The sequence below is a fragment of the Talaromyces rugulosus genome, chromosome VI, assembly GCF_013368755.1.
Source record: "Talaromyces rugulosus chromosome VI, complete sequence".
NCBI classification, from domain to species: Eukaryota; Fungi; Ascomycota; class Eurotiomycetes; order Eurotiales; family Trichocomaceae; genus Talaromyces; species Talaromyces rugulosus.
Genome location: NC_049566.1, coordinates 3985005 through 3997557, shown reverse-complemented (window position 1 = coordinate 3997557; position 12553 = coordinate 3985005). Strand labels below are relative to the sequence as shown.

Sequence of the window (12553 nt, the reverse complement as noted above, 5' to 3'; positions counted from 1 at the left end):
GTTCTTGCCATCGCCTTCCATCCTTCCGTCGACAATTCAGACGGCACAGCATGATCGGATACGAAATTGGTTTCTTGAGAAATGGCCTAGTCCAGGAGAACTTGAAATTCTCCTCTGCAATTCTGTCCAAGTTGAGGGCTGTACGCATGGGCTAGTTTCTCCTTTCTGTGCGCTTGACCTAGACCGCATGACACAAAAGCATCGCCTATCTCGGCAAATGCTCCAGCCTCCTCCATCAGGATCTCATCCGGTGCTATATGCACGAAAGATGATGCAGCTGGCGTCTTGCTTACAAGTTACGGCTCCTCCTGAGCCTCAGGTACAAAACCAGATTTCTGGTAGCTTCGATAACTTGATGCTCCGAGCCATAGAGACAGCTCGCAGTCTGGTTAATTCCAACGACGAAATGGTAGGATCTATTGAGGGGATAGAATGTATTGCTATGGAAAGTATATACCACAGTTATACGGGGGATCTCTGTCGCGCCTGGCTTACCCTTCGCCGGGCTATGCTGATTGCCCAGACAATGGGCCTGCACCGTGGAGTCCACCCGCCATATATGGGGATGACGACAGATGGCCATCGCCAACCTGATCCAGATCAATTGTGGTTCACTCTAGTACATCTAGATCGCTACTTCTCACTCATGAATGGGCTCCCGCAGTGCTCATCTGAGAGCAGCTTTGCGGCGCCAGCCAAGCTGGAGAACTGCACACCAGAAGAAAAGCTACGCCGTCTTGACTGTGCGGCGGCAGGAATCATTCTAAAAAACAGAGAAAACCCCGTGTGTGACTATGAGATGGTATTAGAAGCCGACAGACTCCTTCAGAAAGCAGCTGCTTGCATGCCCCCAGGATGGCGGCTACTTTACTCCTTCACAAATACGCTAGCGAAAAATACGGAGGCAGAACATTGGGCTCGGCTAAAAGAAAATGTGAGGCATTATCATCTGCTGGTTCAGTTACACTGGCCGAGTCTACTGTGCAATAATGACGACTGGGAGCATGAATACAGCAAGATTTCCGCCGTAAATGCAAGCCGCGAAGCACTTGTGCGCTGCATTGCTTTGACAGATAGCAAATATGTGACGTACCACTCGCCAGCTTTCAATCGTATAGCATTTTTTGCCAGTTTGGCTCTGTGTCTTGGATACCTGGATGTCAGCCGGCGTGACTATCAGACGGCATATGCTGCCCTCTTCAGCCACCAGCGACAGAACGATCGGGATATGATGGAGCAGGCTCTTTTTAATATGGAGCACATGAAGCTGCTCGAATATGACACTGCCTCGGCCAAGATAAAAACTATCTTTCAGCAGCTCCTCGCTATTGATGCATCGGCATCAAATGGAACCAAGTACGATTTCAGAGTATTGGCTGAAAACAATTATAATGGTGAATTTAGTAGCGAAGTGATAGATGGGAGGGGCCTCCGAGTCCATATTCCATCGCATGGCACCATCGTAATTGAGTCTTGCAAGGAGGCATATGACTCTAGGGAAACAGCTGCAACAACCTATCCCAGTGAACAAAACGCTCAGGAGACGGCTTTTTTCCCATCATTCAGTCCTATTATGACCGATGGTGTGCATTTTGGATTGGACTTTAACGCGCACGAATGGACCCTGTAAGCACGTCAAACCCCGGTATTGACAGGAAAGGGCAAGCTTCGTATGGGAAATTTGACGTGCGCCGATTTTACAGTTGAACGTCGCGTAGACGCAGACTTAGACCATGCGATGATACGCTATAATCAATACCCAGGGGATATGTTTAGTGTCTAGTGGAAAAAGTCTTTGCCGGTAGTAACGTTGCCTCACGCCACTTTATTACTCCTCTAAGACTTCTTCACTTCCATGACAAAGGGGCGTTCGCATGTAGATAAGTAGAACTAATTAGTTTATAATGAAGTATGTAGTTCTAACTAGTCGGTCTTGATGTTTTATCCGATGATAGATACTTAATACATAACATGTAACGTTTAAGTCACGGTTCCCGCCAGTTCTACATATCGGCAAAGAATATAGCCACAGTGACAACAATCTAAAGCAAATGACAGTGGAGTAGCTTACGTTGCCAGCCCCAGATCTGCCCCAAGATCAAATAAACTTGAGTTACGCTATTGTTGTTTCTAGATTGGTGAACAAATGGGAGCGGATAATTGGGAAGCTAAGTTGCCACTAGACATGCAAGCTGTTTGTCCCCTGAAAGTACTCCGTATTCATACCTAGCATCGTCTAGGCCACTGCCGATCATCAACAGATGGATAAATTGTCAATAAGCTAGGCCCTGACCTAGGCCCGGGTGACCGGAGTGAAGAAACAATTGACCTATATATTGGTCGGGTATGTCTTGTCGGGTTAATTCATTTGGTTTCGATAGCGTCCTCCAATGAGTTTTGGAGCTCATTGTTTTGCTCTTCCTCCTATATTTCACGCTTTGAGAAAGCAAATCAACAAGGAGAAAATATGATTTCTTCTCTTCCCCTGCTCGCTGCAGCATCTGTAGCATCAGCTTCTAGCAAGTCTCTAAGCGACATCTGTTCCAAGAGCATCGCCCAGGCTGCTCTGCCCTCTGATATCATCCAGGGGATTACCCTCGATTCTACTTCCGTTACTGCCGCAGTTGTCACCAACAGCTCAGTCAGCAGTGATTTCTTCCCAGATGCAATCATCGACTATTGCAATGTGACATTCGCCTATTCTCACGACGGGATTGCCGATGACCGTGTCCTGCTCGAGATATGGCTACCTGCACCGTCCGAGTTCCAAAATCGCTGGTTGTCCACCGGCGGAGGTGGTCTTGCGATCAACTCCGGCGACAGTTCTCTCCCTGGAGGCATTATCTATGGCGCGGCAGCGGGCATGACTGATGGCGGCTTTGGTAGTTTTAGCACCAACGCCGATGCCGTGATGCTTCTCGCCAACGGTACACTTAATTACGAAACTCTGTACATGTTCGGCTACAAGGCACATTGGGAGCTAAGCAAGATCGGCAAGCAATTCACCAAGAACATCTTCGGTCTTTCTGACTCCCAGAAGCTCTACTCTTACTACCAGGGCTGCTCCGAGGGTGGCCGAGAGGGATGGAGTCAAGTGCAACGCTACGCCGAAGAATGGGATGGGGCGGCAATAGGTGCTCCAGCTTTCCGCTGGTCGTTCCAGCAGACTCAGCACTTGTACTCCAATGTAGTCGAACAGACACTGGACTATTACCCACCTCCCTGTGAGCTCGAGAAGATCGTCAACGAGACCATTGCTGCGTGCGACCCGCTGGACGGGAAGACCGATGGGGTGCTTTCGAGATCTGATCTCTGCATGTTGCATTTTGATATCGAAAGCACGATTGGAAAGTTATACTATTGCGCCGCATCAACTGGACCCAGTGGCCCGTTCAAACTGTCCAAGCGTCAATCTCCAGGTGGCAGTTCCACTCCAGTCCAGAATGGTACGGTGTCGGCCAAAGGCGTAGAAGTTGCAAAGACAATCCTCAACGGACTGCATGACTCCGAGGGCCGCCGCGCATACTTTTCCTACCGTCCTGGTGCAGGATTTGATGATGCTCAGACGCAATACAACTCCACTACTGGCAAATGGGAACTGTCTATCGACCAGCTCGGTGGCGAACATATCGCGTTGTTGATCTGGAAGAACGGGACCACTTTAGACTCTCTTGACGGTGTCACGTATGACACCCTCAAGGAGTGGATGATCTCTAGCATGCAAGAGTATTACTCAACTTTACAAACCGTCTGGCCAGATCTTACTCCGTTCCACAAGGCTGGCGGAAAAGTGATTCATTTCCACGGTGAAGCCGATGCTAGTATCCCCACTGCCTCGTCAATCCGCTACTGGGAATCAGTGCGTCAGGTCATGTATCCCAACGAAAGCTACACCGATGGAGCAAACGCTCTAAAGGAATGGTATCGTGTCTACACCGTTCCGGGTGCCGCCCACTGCTCTCCTAACCCGCTCATGCCCAATGGCCCTTGGCCACAGACATCACTGGGCAATCTCATCGATTGGGTTGAGAACAATGTTACGCCGACTACACTGAATGCTACTGTTTTGCAGGGCGACAATATTGGTGACAACCAGCAGCTTTGTGCCTACCCACTTCGTCCACTCTGGAAGAACGGCACGATGGACTGTGTTTACGACCGGGCTTCTATTGATACATGGAACTATGACCTTGATGCAATCCCGGTTCCAGTTTACTAGGATTATGCTTTTAATGCTGTCTCTTCCGATTTCACTCTTTAAACAAGTCAATTATTCGACGCAATTTCTCGTGTCCTTAAGCGAAACAAATATTAGGTTCCAAACCCCCATGTAGAAATAGCAAAAAGAGAGCAACGAACGTAAACACGCAAAACGGTGGCAACTATCTTAATCAGAAGGCCGAATCGGGTAAAACAGGAATGTACTTGTATTGTCAAAAGACGACTCCAGATGCCTGTCTGTGGCTCTTTCAGGGGTCACACTTCCATCTTCACTACTCCTTTCATCTCCATCATCTTCTATCTCCTCCATTTCATCATCTGGGGAGCACTCCTGTACCTCTTCCTTTCCCTGTTCGGGGGTGGGAGTAGATTGGTGCTTCATTTTGATACTCTTCTTCAGGGCAGCCAGGTCTCTGACTAGCTCATAGGACTTTTGGAGGTATACCTCGCGTAATATGTCCACAACCTCTTGAACGAATCTTCCGTGCAGTGTCCGATTGAGTTGCGAAAAGTCTCGGAAATCTCCATCCAGCTGGTCATACTCACTTTCACATGCGGCTTTGACGCGTTCCCGAAAATGGACCTCTGACATCCATTTATCAGGGTGTGCATCATCGGAAGAGTGGACTTTGAATTTCTCCCAGTTGACATCTCCGAGAACATTGAATATCTCAGATATGGGCATCTGCGTCGCAATATCCGTCATGTGCCCCTTTGCAAGCTCTTGAAGCCCCGTAAGCTTATAATTTTTGGATACCATGTATATCTCGATGCCTCGCCGGTACTCTGTTTTCGCCATACTTGTATAATCATACGTCACCGTGGCGATCGTTTCGTAAGCTCCAGTGGCATAGTAATGGGCTATTGTATGGGCAATAGGTCCACCCACATCCCTCATTCGAATACAATTTATCCAGTCTTGAAATTGGTGGCGTGAGGTATTTTGAAAAGTAAGGTACCATTTGCTGGTGAATTCTCTCGTCCCTTCATTATGAGCTTCTTCAGGAACTATGTAACGCATCTTTTCATTACCTTCCCCAGTCATGATCATGGTATGGGAGAACTCGTATGGACTACTTATGTAACAGTTAGTAAATAAATATGTAGAAGCTAAAAGACAAAGTGTGTGAAAAGAAAAGGCATAAAACAACATACGGCCTAGTTGTCTGGTTATAGCCCAGTTTCAGATTCTCGCCCTGCTTAACGTCTGCCATGTTCAAAATTCGTAGTCAATGTTTAAAGAATTTGAAACTGAGAAAAAAACGAAGCGGGATACGATCTCGTCGATGCGAAAATATTAAGGTGGGCGATGTTAACTTTTATAATAGAACCAGGTAAGGACGAACTTCAACCAACTCCAGGCAGCGAAGCATTACACGTTGATAACATCTATCTATAGTTTCGTGGCTATTTTTAATTACCACAAATAGTGGATATATTCACAAGGTGTAATTTTGACATAATAGATAATTACACATGTTAACACCACACTAGAGCCAACATTTGAAACGCTTTATAACGCGGGAGATTTTGGATTGAAAAATCTCTATTTCTATCGCCTACAGTAGTAGCACTTAATGATATTTCACAACTACGGATTTTGACAATATTTTTAATTTTCCAATTTCTTGACCTACGTGTGCCTAAGATGGATGCCCCAAAGTCTGGTTACCACCCAACACACAGGAAATTTCGACGGCGATATACTCTCTAGTAAATAAAGAAACCAGTCATTCTCGTCAACTAGACTTAACGTTCGAGTGATCACACTAGATTCATGATAAGCCAGATAAAAGCCACTGTCCTCCCAGTCGATGATCCCGCTGACAACGTAGGCATCGCTCTCAGGATTTTTCTTCACCATGATATTCGCAGTCCTCACATCGCCATGTGTGAACACTGGATTTTCTATCAATGTCGACCTATCATGCTCCAAAAGAGAACGCAGAAAATCCACGTAATTATTGCTGCCATGATGGGGTGCGGAGAATTGCAGCTCGTTGAATTATGCGGTCGTGGTGATGTCTTTGAAAAGCGCGCATTCATCGACATTAAGCTCCTTGACCCCTTCTCCACAAACTCCTCCGAGTACACTTCCATCGTTTTTTCGAAGTGTTCTGAGTCGGTAGAAAATGACATCGAGCTCGCTCTGTATAGATAGTTTGTTCTCGTGGGACATGTTAGGCCATGCTTGGGCCAGTGTCATATCTATTATGTATGACATGAAAATGACACGAAAGGGCCCAAGCGCAATAAGCCCATGAGGTCTTGGAACGGGAATGTCGGGTGCTTCCTTTGCAAGGTATTGAAGGCTTGTGTATTCCGTATGGTCAGTGTTTCCGTTAATCACCTTGGCGACGATGTCGTTGTTACATTTGACTACTATGCCTCTAATATGACTTTCCCATAGTTTCACCGAATCCCAAAGGAACTGTTTCAAGGATGCCGTGAGCAATTTCTTTGGGTCTCTAGACTCACCCACAGGCGTCCCTGAATATTGGGAAAGCAAAGAAGTCACACTTTCAGACAATGGAAAGACAATATCAGCACTGGTAACAAGTTCCAGACGATCTCGGAAGTCAGGCTGATCGTTAGTTTCTGAACAAACTTTGTCTTTGTTTGGCTCAACCTTTGGTCCAGTCGCCAGTGTGATGCTGCGGGTATAATTCTTAGGAATTGCGGATAGTAAATTGACTTCAGGGTCGTCCCTGAATTCATTGTATAGCTCAGTTAATGTTTCAAGATTAATTTTCGCACCCTACGAGAGCGGGTGATGTTGAGTATTGTAGTGTTCACGCTGGTATGAATCGGAAAACATGAACATCAGATCCGCCGCTGGATCTTGTTGAAGAGCAGCCTCGAATTTAAACATCAAGTCTCTGTTCCACTGCGCAGCCTCATCATTGAGAAGTGAGACGACTAGTGTAGAATCACCCATGATTATGTCCTGATGCCTTGGGGCGAAATTTAAAGGCACGTCGAAGTACTTTTGTAGAAAAGTAAGAGGATATATGGGGCCGTCATTACATACAAATTGAGTTTTGTCATTGTCTTCGGTTCTGTCCGCCGTAAGTACGTATGTTTTCAGCCGGCCTGCATTTCAAATCCAAGAGTAACAACTCATATTCGAGTGAATCGGAGCATTTTTCACCATACGGTATTATTCCAACCTGTTGAGGCGGAATACTAATATGGCATCGGTGCCCTTCCAAGCGGGCCATGTCGAGCCGCTGAAGATCCATTGCGGAGTAATGAACAAAGAATTTGTTGACCGGCCGTCCCCGCTTGATCATCCGCCTACATTTTCTATCTATTGTTCCGTACAGAATATGTTAGTCACACTGTGAAGATCTTCAAAGTATCTCTACCCTCTACCCAGAGTACATGTTCTATTGGCCCTGGACCGTTTCAATGTTCTGTTTGTATTCTCTAGAAAGGCGGTGCTTGATGGGCTTCTTCAAATGGGGTTCACACTCACGCTCTTGACGCGGTCAGAATCCTCAATAAAGGATGCCCCCGCCGACGTTGAGGTTTGCGAGGTAGATTATGCTTCTGATAAATCACTTTTCAATGCATTGGGGGCCCACGATGCGGTTGTCTCTATAGTCGCCGGTGCAGCCGTCGCTGGTATCAAACACTTCAGCCCAGCCGATTACGCAATGTGTCTGAGAAGACTTGAATTGCTCATAATGTCACCGTATACGGGTGCGATTGACTGAAATGTTGTCGCCTGTGGTGGGTTTTCAGATTAGATTTTTGACTTGCCGTTTGTGATTGATCTGGGAAATCGCAAGGTAGATACTGTCAATACAGGAGACGTTCCCTTCGGTAGTTATAAATTCGGTACAGCAGCGAAAGCTGTCGCGGGCGTGCTCCAAGCCCCGGAAAAGGTGGTTGATCACTGTGTTCAGAGCCATGGTACAACAATCGTGCAAAATGAACTTTCCAAAATGTGAAGGACGAAAGCGACCTACCGCTAGACCGTCAATCATCAGGACGGTGACGTCAGTTTCAAAGGGGGGGCGACATGTTGAAGAGAGGCGAACATGGAAGCTGCTTTAACTGTGATAGCTGGAGCCATATGGAGCGGTAAGTATAATGCAGGTTTTGAGTAAACCGAAAACTGGCTGGGAGTTGGGCTGATTTCCAAGCAACGTCTCAAAGAGATTGTGAAGAGCAAGGTCCTGAATGAATTCTGAAAGGACTATTGAGGCCATATCAAAGGGTGGTTAACAAATTTAGTAGAGAGAAACAACACCTTGGGAATTTTTCTTCTTCTTAATATCGAGATTTGAAATTCCCCTGGTAAAGAATGAGACCACACTAACTAATGTTGAATTCTCATGCACAATACGTGGTATCGGATCCCCTCCCGAGCGGGCCATCTTCTGCCGCCGGAGATCTGCCGACTATAGAAAAGGGCCCTGCACAGGGCCTCGACTGTCGATACTTACTGTATTCTACCACGCTGCAACACGGTCCTTGTGTAACAGATGCGGGGTAAATATGGCAGTTGTTTGAGCGGGGAAAGCAATTTTGTCTTAGGTGGTTTGTTTCTTCTTTTTTTGAGCCTTATTACTCTCTGGTTGTGATTATCATAGTATAAAATCTAGACGAAAAATAAGGATACTCTTGGAGAGGTTCCAGTTTTTCAAATTATCATCTAAACCAGAGTGTCGATTATAAGATCTTTGCAAATACAAGCCAGTATGTCCTCTAAGCAAAGAGAGACGAAACCATCAGTCGGAGGTTCCCACCGATCCATACAAGATCTATTTCGCCTCGACGAACGAACAATCGTGGGTACGTGAACTGGCCTCACATTTGTTTCTTAAGCACAAACAGAATAACAAGCACAATGATAGTTACCGGTGGAGGTGGTGTCGTCGGGCTCGAGGCTGCACGATCTATTCTCGAAACCGGCGGCGACGTGGTTTGTCTAGACCGCCAGGATGAACCTCTTCCAGAGCCATGGAGTGCGGAACCCCTTCGAAGTATTGTAATATACCCACCTAACATTAATTTTCTGTTCTATTTTGAATAGAAATCGTCGAGAAAACTGCCGCCAAACACGGAACAAAAGCCTGGTACTATCAATGTGATATCACAAAAGAAGAGGATGTCAAGCGTGCTTTTGCCAGTGCAGTCTCCGGAGCCCGCTTCAAGCTACGTGGACTTCTCTGTTGTGCAGGAATAAGCGGCGAAGGTCCATCTTTGGACTTTCCTATTGAGCAACTGCGACGAATTGTGGACATCAATATAGCCGGAACTTTTCTATGCGCACAAGCAGCCGCTCGAGAAATACAAAAGCATGGAGAGCCCGGTAGCATCGTGCTCATTGCTAGTATGAGTGGGCATGTATACAACAAAGGAGTTGACACCACCGCGTACAACTCTTCCAAGGCCGCCATCGTCCAGATGACGCGCTCTTTGGCTGCCGAATGGGGTAGTCGGGCAGGTATTCCCCTGATCAGGGTTAACTCAATTTCACCGGGGTACATCAACACTCGGATGTCGATTGGCTCGATGTCGGAACCTGGTATGCAAGAGCTATGGACAAGTGGGAACATGTTGTTGCGGATTAGCGAGGCGCACGAATACCGCGGTGCAATCATGTACTTGCTGAGTGATGCGAGTAGCTATATGACTGGAGCTGATATGAGAGTTGATGGAGGACACACTGCTTGGTGAATTTTATCTAGGAATAAATTATATCGTGAAGTCTACAGTAATTAATTATGTCCGCTCGACTTCCTTTGTACTAGCAACACTGAGGACACTTTTCTTTAACCAGTCGTGCGCCTCTTGGTATATTTTCTCGCGCTTTTCTTTCGGCACTGCAACATCTCCCAAATCTCCAAGGCCGTGTGTAAAGCCATGGGAGCAGCCCGTGGCCAGTGTCCATTTGTAGTTTCCTTTCTCAAAACTAGTTTTCAACTGTTCCACTCGATCGTCCAACCCAGCCAAGCGGTGCATCATGAGCTGTGCTTCCAATCTCAGCATATCCCATTGTGCCCCAATTATGTAGATCCAAGGAGGAAGATCTTCCGGTTTTGCATAGCAAGGGCTCAACAGTGGGTCCCGCCGATTCTGTCCGGGAGAGACGTATCCCCAATCGAAAAACCACGCGGAATGCTCCAGCGCATCTCTTGGGCCATCGGTGTACGGCCTCGCGGCCAACTTCACGTTTGCTGGGTACCCAAAGTCCACAACAGGATAGTATGCCACCGTTGCTTTGATGATTCCCTTGAGGCCTGGCAACTGTGCCGCTGAAAGTGCCAGGTTTCCCCCTGCGCTGAAGCCGCCAATAGCTACTCTGGATTTATCGATTGGTAGCAGTTCATCTTCCAAAACGGCTGTAACAACGGCGGCGATGTCATAAGTAGCCGTGGGGAAAGGGTGTAGAGGAGCTTTGCGATAATTCAAGCTCACCACTAGCATCCCAGTTCTTTTAGCCCAGGACACACAGAATCGGTCATCAAACTGCGCGTCACAAAAAGCAAAGCCGCCGCCATGAATGTCCACGTAGAGCGGTAATAAGCCCGGAGTGCTTTTCGCATAATAATCCGGAGGAAAAAAAATTCGGGTTTCCAAATTCGGTCGACACGGATATCTTTTGGTCAGTGTGGGACGGTTTATAGCATTGGGACGAAAGAAAAACCGAGCGACGATGAAAAAAGTCCTGGCGATGGATTTGAGGAGCCATAGTCTAACAAAACAATTGATCCTGTGCAAGAGTGACGACTGCTTCTTCGGAAGAGGTGGCAGGTCTTCGGCGGTGGTTTTCTGTCTCGCTGGTTCTACGTAACCAGCTGCCGACTGCGTCGAGCCGAATGATTCTATGGCCATACTTAAAATTGGCTTTGGGCACGTTGGGTTCCCAGTGCTGAGTCTGGATCGCTAGAAAATGAAAGATGTTGCGATCAAACTCGATTTATACTATTCCACTTTCGTCGTAGTGGATTGTTCCCCTCACTTTTTGTGGGCTATCGTAACAGTTGATGCTGCGCGCATCGACAGGGCTCTAGCTTAATATATTAGGTTTGAATTAATTTTAAAAGTTTCAATGGCTCTATTATTTTTATACAAAAAACACACCTAGATACTGCATTGAACGTGGAGGATTCATAGATAGTGTAGTCTTAGATATATTCCGCTATGAAGTAATTGCTTAAACGGTCAATTGATATCACCATATTTAATTGATATGGGTTGATTGAAGGATTGAAATTGAATCTACATACAAATAAAGCACTAAACAAAGGTCTGAACTAGTTTAACAATTGTGAGAAATACTCCAATACTCGCTCCAGAACTACTGAAAACTGACGATGCGGCGCCAGTCTGGTCAGAAGCGGCCACAGTGGACGTGGGAGATAATCCGGACTGTTTGATATATATTAGTTTCGCCGTCAGATGTTCAAAAAATATCAAAGGTAATAAATAGCAGGAAAGAGGTTGTTAACGTCAAGCGAAAAGAGGGGAGACCCTTACAGAGCCGGTAGCAGACGCAGTAGAACCAGAACCCGTGGCTGACAATGCCCCCACACTAGTTGGAGTAGCAGCAGCTGTTGTTGTAGCAAGGACAGACGAGGTTAATCCGGCGGCTGTACCTGTAGAGCCAGGGCCAGTTGCCGTTGCCGCAGAAGCCGAAGAGGGGCTAGGCGTAGCACTATCACTGCATGTCTTTGCTGCACTTGCGACCTCATCTCCGTAATACTGCCAAATATCCTCTGTGAGAGCACATTCTAGACAGGCTTCCAAACCCGAAGTGAAAGTGGAATTTGAGCAGTAATTGTCTGTGCGCGAGATGAGAATTGCGTTGCCTGTCGATTGTGATGGGTTAGCAGGAAGATTCCAGATATTGATCTTCTCGTTTTCTTGAAGTATTAAGGTAAGGAATACCGCAGTTGGCGTGACACTCGTAAAGAGGAGTTCCGGGTGCCACCTCTTGGCGTCTTTCAGCGCGTAAGTTCCCTGGCAGTTTAAAAGCAACACTGCAAAGTAGAAAGGCGAAAAAGGTAAAGATTTGAGAAACCCTCATTGTGAATCTGGCGTCGGTGTTGCGTTACTTCAGTAAATAAAAAAGCGCAATATAAAACAACCCAATGCAATAAAAGGCGGGCATGTAACTGACAATGTAGAAAAGGTCGGTTATAAACCATCCACGTGAAAGCCTCCATATACTAAACACGCAAAAGGCGGCGCCGAAAGTCGGAATCTGCCGAGTCATGCTTTGACCATGGGTGGCCTCATGCGGATGCAATACTCACCGATTAGTGGATGTAAAATGTAGCGAAGGAAGTCTTTGGGGTTAAGGTTACATGGAAAA

At 46.7% G+C, this 12553-nt stretch overlaps 7 protein-coding genes across 7 annotated transcripts; 3 read left to right on the top strand and 4 right to left on the bottom strand.

The window, feature by feature from the left end:
* Positions 1-217: 217 nt before the first annotated feature.
* TRUGW13939_11679 (uncharacterized protein) lies at positions 218-1630 on the top strand (the record flags this gene model as incomplete). Its single annotated transcript, XM_035494784.1, has 1 exon — positions 218-1630. One exon carries the CDS (start codon positions 218-220, stop codon positions 1628-1630), a length of 1413 nt encoding a protein of 470 aa, XP_035350677.1.
* Positions 1631-2467: 837 nt separating this feature from the next.
* Positions 2468-4219, top strand: TRUGW13939_11678 (uncharacterized protein; the record flags this gene model as incomplete). Its single annotated transcript, XM_035494783.1, has 1 exon — positions 2468-4219. The coding sequence occupies one exon, from the start codon at positions 2468-2470 to the stop codon at positions 4217-4219; it is 1752 nt and encodes a 583-aa protein (XP_035350676.1).
* A 168-nt stretch (positions 4220-4387) lies between these two features.
* TRUGW13939_11677 (uncharacterized protein) lies at positions 4388-5435 on the bottom strand (the record flags this gene model as incomplete). Its single annotated transcript, XM_035494782.1, has 2 exons — positions 4388-5294; positions 5377-5435. 2 exons carry the CDS (start codon positions 5433-5435, stop codon positions 4388-4390), a joined length of 966 nt encoding a protein of 321 aa, XP_035350675.1.
* A 791-nt stretch (positions 5436-6226) lies between these two features.
* Positions 6227-7159, bottom strand: TRUGW13939_11676 (uncharacterized protein; the record flags this gene model as incomplete). Its single annotated transcript, XM_035494781.1, has 2 exons — positions 6227-6929; positions 6984-7159. The coding sequence occupies 2 exons, from the start codon at positions 7157-7159 to the stop codon at positions 6227-6229; spliced, it is 879 nt and encodes a 292-aa protein (XP_035350674.1).
* Positions 7160-8930: 1771 nt separating this feature from the next.
* TRUGW13939_11675 (uncharacterized protein) lies at positions 8931-9912 on the top strand (the record flags this gene model as incomplete). The annotated part of the gene is made up of 3 exons (XM_035494780.1): positions 8931-9024; positions 9087-9197; positions 9266-9912. 3 exons carry the CDS (start codon positions 8931-8933, stop codon positions 9910-9912), a joined length of 852 nt encoding a protein of 283 aa, XP_035350673.1.
* Positions 9913-9957: 45 nt separating this feature from the next.
* On the bottom strand, positions 9958-11070 carry TRUGW13939_11674 (uncharacterized protein; the record flags this gene model as incomplete). Its single annotated transcript, XM_035494779.1, has 1 exon — positions 9958-11070. One exon carries the CDS (start codon positions 11068-11070, stop codon positions 9958-9960), a length of 1113 nt encoding a protein of 370 aa, XP_035350672.1.
* Positions 11071-11475: 405 nt separating this feature from the next.
* TRUGW13939_11673 (uncharacterized protein) lies at positions 11476-12265 on the bottom strand (the record flags this gene model as incomplete). The annotated part of the gene is made up of 3 exons (XM_035494778.1): positions 11476-11607; positions 11716-12047; positions 12127-12265. 3 exons carry the CDS (start codon positions 12263-12265, stop codon positions 11476-11478), a joined length of 603 nt encoding a protein of 200 aa, XP_035350671.1.
* Positions 12266-12553: the final 288 nt, after the last annotated feature.